At 42.5% G+C, this 12,224-nt stretch overlaps 1 protein-coding gene across 2 annotated transcripts in view; it reads left to right on the plus strand.

Annotated features, from left to right (window-relative positions):
- The first annotated feature begins 370 nt into the window (after window positions 1–370).
- The window catches only part of NOL10 (nucleolar protein 10), an 85,747-nt gene continuing 73,893 nt past the window's right edge, over window positions 371–12,224 (plus strand). The window contains exons 1-5 of one of the 2 annotated variants that reach the window (XM_077812523.1): window positions 371–514; window positions 3,903–3,948; window positions 6,576–6,674; window positions 7,826–7,903; window positions 9,322–9,359. In XM_077812523.1, coding sequence (XP_077668649.1) covers window positions 449–514; window positions 3,903–3,948; window positions 6,576–6,674; window positions 7,826–7,903; window positions 9,322–9,359 — 327 coding nt within the window. In that variant the 5' untranslated portion in view covers window positions 371–448. Of the gene's footprint in view, window positions 515–3,902; window positions 3,949–6,575; window positions 6,675–7,825; window positions 7,904–9,321; window positions 9,360–10,387; window positions 10,514–12,224 lie in introns of those variants that run through there. The other variant, XM_077812525.1, reaches the window with a different exon arrangement.

Below are 12,224 nucleotides of genomic sequence, written 5' to 3' on the forward strand. Positions count from 1 at the left end.
TTCCCGCCCGCGGGCTCCCCCCCATTAGCGGGCTTCCCCCTCCCCGCCCTCTGGTCTCCCCCGCGGGCCCAGCCAGCCCCAGCTCGGCGGAGCGGCTCTAGCCACAACCAGCGGCTCAGGGCCCCGGCCCGCGCTGCAGGCGCCAGACAGCCGCTGGAGGGGCGGGTCCTGACCCGCGCTCCGAGGCACGAGCCGCCACTAGGCCTCCCCGGGAGAGCCGGGCTGGAAGGAGGAATCTGGAGGACCAGCACCTAACGGCTACTTTCCGCCCCCTCGGCGCGCGGGGGGGGGTGTCACTCGACACCACCGGATCAAAGGGCAGCCGGAAGTCCCGGCGCGAGGGATTCGTTCCGGGTCGCTGATCCCGTCGCGTGCGCTGACTTCCGCTTGGCCGGCCACCCGAGGGAGAGGCGCGGGCCGGCAGTCAGAGAAGGCGGCGGCGGCGGCCATGCAGGTCTCCAGCCTCAACGAGGTGAAGATCTACAGCCTGAGCGCGGGCCGGAGCCTCCCCGAGGTGAGACAAGAGCGGCCCCCGCCCGCCGCTGCCCGCAGCGGGATCCTGGCCCTTTCTCCGCGGGTAGGGGTGGGGCGGGGCGCAGTCTCTGCTCCCGCGTGGGGGGCGCTGCACGGAAAACACCCCCGTGCTCCCCCTCCAGGACCTGGACAGGCGTGTCTGCGGCAGGGGAACCGCTGTCTCTGTTCCGTCTCATGTCCCCCCACAGCCGCCTGGGCGCGTCCCTCCTGGCCGGGCCCACGTCGGCGGGGGAGGGGGCGCTCAGGCTGGGAACACGGTTGCTGAAACCCCTTTAAACTTTGTGCGTGAACCTGACAGAGCGACGGAGTTTCTTCTAGAACGGCGGTTTGGCGGGGGGGGGGGCGTGTTCAGGCCTGTTTTTCTGACTCTGTAAAGCCTGCCCCTGTCCGGGTGAAGATCTGCTTGAACAACAGGCGAAACGGTGAAACTTCCTCGACAAAACCTGCTGCAATGTGCAAACGGGCCGGGGGGGGGGGCAGAGAACTCCCTACATCAGTGGTTTTCAACCTTTTTTCAGTTGCAGATCCCCTAACAAATTTCCAGTGGAGGTGGCGATTGGGGCTGGGTACACGCTACGGTTTAAGTCTGTCTAAGTAATGCCACTCTGGTGTGAATAAGGGTTTGTCTACACTGGCAATTAACAGCGCTGCGACTTTCTCCCTCAGGGGTGTGAAACCCCCCCACAGAGCGCAGCAAGTTGCAGTGCTATAAAGCGCCAGTATAAACAGTGCCCCAGCACTGGGCGTCATGCCCCTTGTTGAGGTGTGTTTTTTTTAGAGCGCTGGGGGAACTCTCTCCCGGCGCTGCGCCGTCACCACACAAGGCACATTAAAAGTGCTGCCAGTGTACGCTAGCCCTAATAAGCTACCCCCCCCCCGAGTGAAGTACATTACACCAACCTAAGCACTGGTGTGGACAGCGCTGTCCCAATGACATAGCTGTTACTGCTCATGGGGACTGGAGTAATTGAGTTGATGGGCTTAGCGCGTCTGCACTAGCAGGGGTGCAGCTGCATGCTCTGTAGTGTAGCCATAGCCAGTGAACCTGCAGGGGTGTGCGGACCACAGATTGAAAGCCGGTGCCCTAGAACTTTCTTCTCTAGTCTCTCTGGGATCAAGGTTTCAGTAGCCTTCAGAAGGAGATTAGACCTGTATGAGGATAATATTAATATCCAGAATTATATTAGTAAAAACCTCTAAAAAGTAAATGTTTATGGAGAAATATAATACCTCAGGTTTCAGAGATTAAGACAACCTCTAACTATTAGAGGCTGGGGAAAGGTGAGCCGGGGTAGATTATCCCCTTTTTTATGCCTTCCTGCATCATGGTTTTTTTGCAGCTCTTCCGAAGCTCATGGTATTGACTACTGTTGGTGATAGGATACTAGGTTAGATGTACCTGTGGTCTGATCCACCTCTGCAATTCCTCTGTTCATACAGATGTTATAAATTGTGGTAATAGGTCTTAAAAATTGGGTTTTAAGTTGATGATGTCCCCTTAATATTTTTGTCCGTGTCTCACACAGATATCTGAGAAACAGAATCATAGAATATCAGGGTTGGAAGGGACCTCAGGAGGTCATCTAGTCCAACCCCCTGCTCAAAGCCGGACCAATCCCCAATTTTTGCCCCAGATCCCAAATGGCCCCCTCAAGGACTGAATTTACAACCCTGGGTTTAGCAGGCCAGTGCTCAAACCACTGAGCTATCCCTCCCCCCAAAGACAAAGTGGAGTGGACAAATAGGAATAGAACAAGGTGAAGAAAACTGAAGAAAAAAAATGTTGTCTCATGACAAAATTGTAATAATTTTGAGTGAAGTCTGTGCTGTTTTACCTAAATTAACTGCCCCAATAATAACCTTTTACATATTTGTGGATTATATCATTCTCTCCCACCCCATTCCTAGTCTCTTTCTTGACTGCTGTCCTAATCCTTGGAATTGTAACTTGTAGGGCTTTTAGACTTAGATAAAAGTTGTGTTGCCAGTATGTTAGCTAGCACATGCTAACTAATACATTTGAAAAGTTTAGTGTAGACTATGAAGTTTATATACTTTAACGTGTGCTAAACTGTTAGAGTTACAGCTAGGTAGGAGCCTTGTCTACACTAGGCTGTTAAAACTTGTTAGTTAATTAGTTAACATGCTAACAGCACATCTTAAAGCCTCATCTAGACAAGGCTAGAGTTGATGGCAAAGCTGGTTTTGGGAGTGTAAAGGGGCTAAGCCAGGGCTCGACCATCTCCGGGGCGGTGGGGAGCCACACCGGCTCAATACACGCAGTTATCTTTGGGGAATTTGTCTGGCCACTGGAGTCTCCCTCGGCAGCCCTTGCGGTAACTGGACTGAGCACTGTAGGTCCGGGCGGGGCACCTAATAGTCAGTACCTCAGGCCCTCAGGCAGGGGCTGAGCAACACAGCATGTGTGAATTAGCCCAGGCCTCCAAGGACCTGGGAGAGGGGGAGATTGCCATCCACGAGTTGGGTGGCAGGAGGGACACAGGCCCACCCACTCCACTGCATCCCAGCCCGGGGCCCTAGCAGCAGCAAACAACCCGCTGCTGGGTCAGTGGGGATCCTGACCGCAACACACTGACATGGGTTCTGGCAGAGTTACAGCCAGACTAGGGTCAGCTGTCCCCGGGCTACTTCCTAACTCCCCTTCTTCTGGTACCTGGGTCCCAGCAGTGGTCTCCGGGGTGTCCAGCATCATGGGTTCCTCGGGGCAGTGGACAAGCGGCCGGACTGGTAACTTCCATGGATAGCTGGCGCAGGGCAGGTCCGGCCAGTCTTGGCATGGACCTGGGGCCGTGGGGTTTTCCCAGTCGCAGGCTAAGCTGGCTACGTCTGGCCTCCCTGGCAGCTGGTCCTGTAGTGAGCGGGAAGGTCCCACCTTTCTACTTCCGGGTCGCCACCTGTCCCTCTGAGGGGCGGGCTCAGAGCTTCCTGGCTTCGCCCACTCTGATGGCTGGAGGGGCTCGACCTTCTCCGGGGCAGTGGGGAGCCACACCGCCTCGGTACAGGGAGGCTGTGATTCTTAAGATTTTATGTGGGCAAAAAAAATGTATAACTGCTCTGATTGCAAAGATAAACATTCTGAATTTAAAAGCTGTAATAATCAGGTGAGTGTTGAGAGACTCACAGCGCACTCAAGTTTTCAATTACTTTTTTTCTTAAGTGTGAAATTATTAAATATCTTCATGGAAATGCTTGCTTTGCTATACATAGCACAATAAACAGAAAAAGAATTAATTTGACTGTTAAATCCCAGCATTGTTTCACTGGCAAATTTGATAAGTCTAACTCACACTTTCTTTTCCTAGCACTTTAAATTAGTACTGACAGCAATTATTTTCCTTTTCTTACAGTGGCTTTCCGATAGGAAGAAGAGAGCACTACAAAAGAAAAATGTGGGTAAGTTGTCCTTAACACATACTGTTCGGTAATGGGTTGAATTTACATAGCATCCTAGTCCAGAAGTAGATCAAAAAACTTTACAAACTGATTTAAGAGCTACAATTATATCTTGCTTATGTACGTAGATAGTTGGCAGCCACCTTTGGATTGAAGAGGCACAGCTGTAAATTGTTGTAGATTATGGGGTCAAGAACTAAACTTTCTCATGCGCAATATTGTACAGTTGACTGGATGAATTATGGGTTGTTCTTGAATTCCTATGAAGCATCAGGTGTCGGCCACTGTAGGAAGTGGGACAGAATATATGCTGGACCCCTTTTACATATACATTATGATAAGATTGTATTTGCATCAGAAATGTGACAATTATGATCCTCAAGGACAATGCAGTTGGTTATACTCACATTTCTCAGCACTGAGTACTGATATCAGAGCATTCTTTTCTGGCAAGAAGTCCTGTCACCAAGATCTGTTGTTTAATTAAAATGTGGATTTTACATTTTGAGTTGAAGCCTCCTCTTCTTGTCCCAGACTCTATGCTGTTAAAAAATGCCCAGCAAACAAAAAAACCTGCAAACAAAAATTCCTACCCATGTGTAGTCATGCTCCTCTGCCTAGAGATTGGGAGAAAAAAAATTCACCTTTTTACTCTGGATTTTTATGCTCTTTTGTTTTTGGTATAAATACCATAGTGATAACTGCCATACGGAAAGCTAAAATAGATATATATATATTGGATTTTATTGCATGAATCTATAACAGAGGGTAATGTGATACACTATATCAGGGTTTCTCAGCCCATGGGTCTGGACCCAAAATTGGTTCGCCAGAATGTTTCAGAGCGTCGTGTGGCAACTCCTGTGGCTACAATCCTGTGAAGCTGGCTGGGCTGCCTCCCTACTCCAGGAAACCTCCGGGGTCCCGGTGCCACTCAAGTTCACTGCAACCCTAGAAGTTGCAATGCCTGGAGTGGAGAGCCATGCCCAGCCAGCCCCACAGCACAGGAGCTGCAAGAGCCGCCACTGTGGGGTGAGTGCTGGGCAGAATCTGCCTGAAACTACCCCAGGGCCTCCATCCCCAGATTATTTACTGGGTCATGACAGGCTATAAACATTTACAGCCCAAAAAGGTTGGGAACCACTGCACTATACAATGTTTCTGCTATATAAGGTAAAAAGCTGTTTAACACACTGTCTGTACTATAATTATACTAATATACCATAACTGAAATGACGTGATTTGTTCTATATTGATATAGTCTACTTCTGAAAATTCACAGAATTTACTGATCTGTAAATTTATCACTCAGCATATTTTTGGAAGCAGTATTAATTACTCCTAGGAGAATTCTGCGCATCTGTGGACTAGCAGAATTCATTTGTCTCACATAATTTTGTAAAAAGAAAAGGGGTACTTGTGGCACCTTAGAGACTAACAAATTATCCGATGAAGTGAGCTTTAGCTCACAAAAGCTTATGCTCAAATAAATTGGTTAGTCTCTAAGGTGCCACAAGTACTCCTTTTCTTTTTGCGGATACAGACACTCTGAAACCTGACATAATTTTGTATTTTCCCACATAAAAAACACTTTGCCTAAGAAGTGCTGAAGTTCCGCCTTTTGCCCAGAAGAGGCCGCTGTGGCGCTAGAACAGCCAGCATGAAAGCAGCTGGCTGTTCGGGCGCCACAGCGACTTCTGGTGGACAAAAGGCGGAACTGCAGCACTTCTTAGGCAAAGTGCTTTTTATGTGGGAAAATACAAAATTCTATTCCCAGTGCTGCAGAATTCTCCCAGGAATAGAGTTCATCACAGCACCCTGCCCGCAGAGCTAGGTTAGGACAGAGTGGGGCACACAGGGCTGCTGGGGGTCACAGACTGGGGTTCAGAATGGCTCGTGGGGCGGGGGGACAGACTGGAGCATGGGCTCAGGAGCTAGTGGGGTGACAGCGTTGAGCCTGGGGGAGGGGCGGGGCGGGGTCAGGGGCAGACATGCCTGACTGAATGAGAGAGGCTTGGGGTCAGCCAGGGTCTGCATGGTGGAGGCTTCGCAACACCCTAACAATCTTTCCCCCCACCCCTGCAAAGAAAAACCTCCCACCAACACCCTCCAGGTTCACTCCTAGGCTCTTTCCCTCTCCCTCAACTCCCTGTCTCCCCCAAGCCTTTGCACTGTTTCTGACAGGTGCAGGAAATACAATTCTGTATTGTAACTTAAGTGACTTACACAAAGTTCTGTATTAATATGCCTCGTAAGGAATCTGTCAAAAAAAATTACCAGAATCTTTTTATTGTTTTTTTGTCTGTGTTGTTACAGACATACTTTCTGACAGATATTTTGAAACAAATTACCAAAATAATTGTAACTGGCTTAATTATATTGTGTTATTTTGACAAATAAAATATGCAGAATTTCAAATATTCTGTACCAAATTTTAAATTTTTTGGTGCTGAATTTTTAATTTTTTTGCGCAGAATTCCCCCAGGAGCATTATATTAAATGTTAATCATGCTTAAAATGAGGATTTTTGTCCTTTGTTTAGTTACTAATGATGCTGCCTTAGAAAACTGTGCCTGTCAAACAAAAGATGTTACCAGTTTTCTTTAATAGGAATGTTTTCTCTTCAGATGTTCGCAGAAGAATTGAACTTATTCAAGACTTTGACATGCCCACAGTTAGCACAAAGATTAAGGTATCAAGGGATGGACAGTATATTATGGCAGCTGGTGAGTTAACTAAATGTTTATGTATGCCAAAGGCTAAAATATTAGAAAACCTTGACCTGGAGCTACCTTACTGAAGGAGAGAAGACTTTCTAGATAATTTTTAAGTGTCAATGTATAGGTGCTTTTTCAGCTTACTGTTACCAGGTGGTGATCCTGGTAGCTCACGTGTCATGATGCTCCATGAAGCACTTCTTTGTAGCACATGGGTATTTGTAGAATTTAATTAAGTTATTTTTTGCAAATGGAGGCTGCCCTTGACACTTCTATTACATGTATATGAATCTGGCTTTCAAAATAAGTTTTTAAAGTTTAATTGATTGAAAATCCCAGTGGCCACCAAACTATTTACTGATCCAAATTTGCATAAGTAATGAAACCTGGTTTTGATCTTTTTTTTTTTTTTTTTCCAAATCAAAAGTAAAAATCAGTGAAACTCTAAATATTTAATGGATTGGCCCAGGTAAACCATATATTATTTGATATTAAATGTACTATTTTAAGACATGATAGCTGCATGTCTGACTTGGTGAATGAACAGTAAATGTGGTCTTTAGTTATGAATCTCACTTTAATGGTAAAGTGTAAGGAAAATGTTATCTTCCTATTCCTTTCTATGGGTACTTCAGCCATGTTGATTAAAATGCTCCTGTTATGATTATTATTCTTGTACAATAATCATATCTTCTTTTAAATTAATCTGGTATTCTTTAAAAGGTTGGAGGTATAGTACTACAACTAAACTTCACAGAGAGAACAACTGAGAATTAGTTATTTAAGCAGACCTGGGCAATCTAATACAGTACACAGGCTTAGCCTTTCAGACTGATTAGAAGGTACTATTGTTAAATCCAGTCACAGAGACCGTTATCTTCAGCTTAGATGTGTTTGTGTGTGGTTTTCAGAATAAATCTGCAGCACCAAGATCAAGGTTTTCAAAAACGGGTCCCTAAAGTTATGTCCCTACGTGTCTTGATATTTAAAAGTTGCAAGCACTCAGCAGCTACCATTGATTTCTAGGGCTAAAGGTCCCAACAGTTGAAATAATGGCAAAAGTAAACACTGTGCATACTTAAGACCTGACTCTGTTTAACTGATTGTTTTGAAAACATATTCTCTGGTTTGCTTATGTCAGTGATAAAACTGTTTTGCAGGAACATATAAGCCAAGGATCCGGTGTTTTGATACCTATCAATTATCCCTGAAATTTGAAAGATGCTTGGATTCTGAAGGTCAGTAAATGATATGGCTTTAAACTGTATATGGGAAACAGTGTAGACCTGTGAGTAGAGCACTGAAGTGGAGTAAAGAGACCTGTGTTCTGTCATTAACTTGTTGTGATTTATGCAAGTCACTTTTTCGTACCTCCATTTTCCCATCTGTAAAAGGGGGATAATGTTACTTAACGTATGTTGTAAATCATTTTGAATTCTGTGGGAACTTAAATAACATATCTAAAGCAAAGCACAGGCTATCTGATTTACCTTGTAACTTAAGTTTGTAAGATCATAAGGTTTTACATTGCACTTTTCTTGGTGGTTGTTAGATCCAAATGTCCATGTGTATCTTTGGTCAACCCAAATGGGATTTCCGTAATCAATAAGATTGCTAGAAAGTGAGCCATCAATCCTAGATAAACATGCTTTTATGGCTGGCTGGCCTTTTACAATTTTTTTTTTTAATTACAAAAAAAATCTAATCAAATAACCTTTATCTAATCAGCTATCAAGAAAAGCAATAAGTACAGAGTAAAATTTACTAATTTGCCTACTCCTGTCTTGAATAGTAGAAACTGTCACACCAGTATTGCAGTTTCTTCTTTCCAAGTGAATCAATCTAGTTAGTGTTCTAGAAAACTGTAAAAAGCTTTAATTTTTTTTATTCGGTATCAAATTTAAATCTGTAAGCTAGTTAAGGTTATTAATTATATGTTAATTGCTTACATTCTGAATGGAATTTGAGCTTATTTGCCTTCTTTCCTATCTGAAAAGCACTTTACATGTTGTGAGTGCTACTAGAAATGAATAAATAATTTCATCTAAAAAACTAAATTAAGATATTATTAAAGTTGTGTGGTTAAGTGCTCAAGATATGACAAAGGCAAGGTTGTACTTTGTGCATATTCGTTATAACTTTGTGCATATTCGTTATGATAACCTTTAATTTCATCATTACATCTCCATTTGTTTTAAACACGTGTATAGTCTTCTAGTATTCCAGAAAAACAATCTGTGAAAGTCATTAATTTACAAAGAACTCCTTCAGAGTAAGTACAACAGTTTAATAGTGGACACCTGCTGGCATATAAAAGCTGCCTAAATTCACCAAAAAAAATTGCCTTTTTGTGACTTAACTAGCATCTAACTAGACTGAGTCAAAAAAGATATACTTGAGTATTATTTTAAGGAAAATACATTGTTTACAAGAATGATACACATGTAGCTTCTCGTAATGTTTTATCTCTAAGGCTTTAGAAAAGCATATGAAGATTGTATTTGATCATGTAATTAAAGATTGCATACATAATGCATTGACGTCAGTGTGAACTACTTATATGATGAAAGTTAAGCATCAAAGATCTAGGTCACTGTTTGTAAATCATGTTTACATAATTGATTCTTAAACTTCCTTTATTCCTCCTCCTCCCCAGTGGTTACATTTGATATTTTATCAGATGATTACTCAAAGGTATGTTTAATATTTTATTTTTAATGTCTATTGAGAACTGAATTATTTTAGACTTCTATGTATTAAAGGGATACTGCCAATACAAACTTTTGAAGTTGATGAGTTAAAAAAATGAAAGTCCAGTTTCTTTAAATAGCATGTCCTGAGTCTTTAAAATGATCTTTAAAATGTTTTATTTTTTTCTGCCTCTGTTGTTTGGATGTCTTCTCCTGAATAGTCAGGATACAGGACAAAGAACAAAACTGGAAGTTAATGCAAAGTTTGGTCAAAAATACAAAAAAATGAAATGTGAAAAAGAAGGAAATGTCTTTACTAATTTCTTTCAGTTATAGACATTTTAGGCTTCGTCTATATTAGTAACAGTGTATCGGGTATGAGTACCTATATGCCTCAGTGACTAGGAGGCTGCGTCCACACTGCAGTGTACAGCTACACATGGCAGTGGATGGTCCTCTCCTCACTGCTTCTCCCCTTTCCCTGCTGCCAGAGCCTTCAACTTTGACAGGGAAAGGGGAGCACTTTCCCACAGCAGGAAAGGGGCAAGGCAGTACACTGCTAAAAATAGCAGGGTAGATGTGGGAGGCATTTTTCAGGTGTGTAAAGAGCTGTGTAGGATAGATACTCCCACGGTTCTGGTGCATCTTTACTCGCCTAAGCAGTTCCTCACCATCTACAGTACTGTTTATACTCATGCTAGGGGGCTATTCTCTACACACCACTGTAAATATAGACATAGCTTTAGTCACAGTCATTCACAACTATAAGGTAGGTACAAATTTTTCAGACAGAAATGTGATTTTTTTTCAAATTGACTGTTCCTTTAAATGTGAATGTATTTAAGGTGCTGATTGATCAAGTTGTTAACATGTGTCTAATGTTAAGCATGTGAGTAATTTTGTTGACTTCAATAAGACTACTCAGATGTTTAAATTTAGACATATGCTTAAGTACCTTGCTGAATCAGGACCTCAGTTTCCCTGGACAGACATTGCCATTTTATTGGATACATAAACTTGTTGCTTTTCTAGATTCAGAATGTCTAAAATTCTGCCACCTGCTAGATAACTAAGAATAACTGTGTCGGCATTGAAGGGGAAAAGGAGGGAACTGATTCTATGAGTTACAGCAGTCTTCCACCTGCTTTCTCTCTAAAGGTACGTCTACACTATGGAGACTATACTGGCATAGTCCAGTAGTGTAGACGCAGCGTACGTTGACAGAAAGGGGTTTTCTGTTGGTGTAGGAACACCTCGTCCTGAGCGATGTTAGCTACATTGATGGAAGCACTCTTCCATTGACATAGCTGCGTCTACACTGGGGTTTATGTTGGCATAGCTGTGTTAGTCAGAGGTGTGATTTTTTTTCATACCTGTGACCAATGTAGCTTTCTAGACAAAGCCTAAGAGAAAATGCTGGCCATCTTAAGGACTGAAAAAGAACTTGTGAGGTTATCAGAAGACATTTTTGTTTACAAATTAGTTTCCTGTCTGGTTACTAAATATAGTCTTGCTTTTTTGTGTTTAGCTGAAATTGCCAATATATTCAGATGTAGAAAAACTAACTCCATATTTTCCTTGTTGTATGTCTTTTTTTAACTTTATTATCCAAAAACATACTATATAATCAATAAGGAGAAAAACTGAAAACCAGTCCAAATAATCCTACCTACTTTAAATTAGCAAAAAAAACTAGGAGTACTTGTGGCACGTTAGAGACTAACAAATTTATTTCGGCATAAGCTTTCGTGGGCTAAAACCCACTTCATTCGCCCACGAAAGCTTATGCCCAAATAAATTTGTTAGTCTCTAACGTGCCACAAGTACTCCTAGTTTTTTTTGCTGATACAGACTAACACGACTACCACTCTGAAACCTGTCACCATTTAAATTAGTAGTGCATTCAAGATATTTTTAATCAAAGAGGCATTACTCTGGAAGTATTTACTATTGGATGTTTTTATGACTCACTGTGTAGGTTTAGTAAGGAATGGTGTTTTTGTTCCCTGACCTTTTCAAAGAAGGTTGTCTTCCCATTTGTCTGTTACCCGTACCAGTAGCCAGATACATTAGGGAAGTTGATCTTGTCATCCAGTGGTTTTATTCTCTAGGAATAACTCAGTGGTGGCAGAAACTGACATGATGCTAAGGGAAAACTAATATAAAAAAGTTCCACTGAGTTGGATCTATTTATTAATAAAGGAAAACCTGAGTGTTTTCCGTTCCAGTATTGTAGAGACTTTCCAAAAATATCTAAAACAACAATTATTAGAGATTGAGGGAAACTTCAACATTTGTATGTCCTTTAATTACTCTGAGCTTACTTTATGGAGGCATGAAATTTGATTGTGTTTTATTTTTAGGTACATTTTGAAAAGTCTTTAAAAATTCTTTTTGTGTGGGAAGTAAAGGAGGATGAATATTCAGATTTGTTCTTGAAAATAAACTGCATCTCTGCTCCCCGTGAGAGTGATCCTTTGATGTCTTTCCCCCTTTCCTTCTGTCGGTGGACTTAGAACATGCTGTTAAAGCTTAAATTGAATATGATCTCATTTTGCGTTAATCTCTTTAACTTATTTTCTGTACTGCTCCATGCTTCAGAAACTTCCTTTAGTTTTACTAGACTGTCGAGTTAGAACAGAAGAGATTCTAGTTAGACTAGAGAAGAGAATTGACCTGGGCATCATTGTAAAAAGCTGAATGAAGAGCTCTGCTTAATGTGCAGCTGTGGTCAAAAGCCAAGCAAGATGTTAGGCTGCATGAGGAATTGGATGGAGAATAATTTGGAAAATGTTGTTATGCCATTATATAAATGAATGGGGTGGCCTCATTTGCAATATTAATCACCCACATTGTAAAAAAATAAATA

Source organism: Eretmochelys imbricata, chromosome 3 (assembly GCF_965152235.1).
Source record: "Eretmochelys imbricata isolate rEreImb1 chromosome 3, rEreImb1.hap1, whole genome shotgun sequence".
Classification (NCBI taxonomy): domain Eukaryota; kingdom Metazoa; phylum Chordata; order Testudines; family Cheloniidae; genus Eretmochelys; species Eretmochelys imbricata.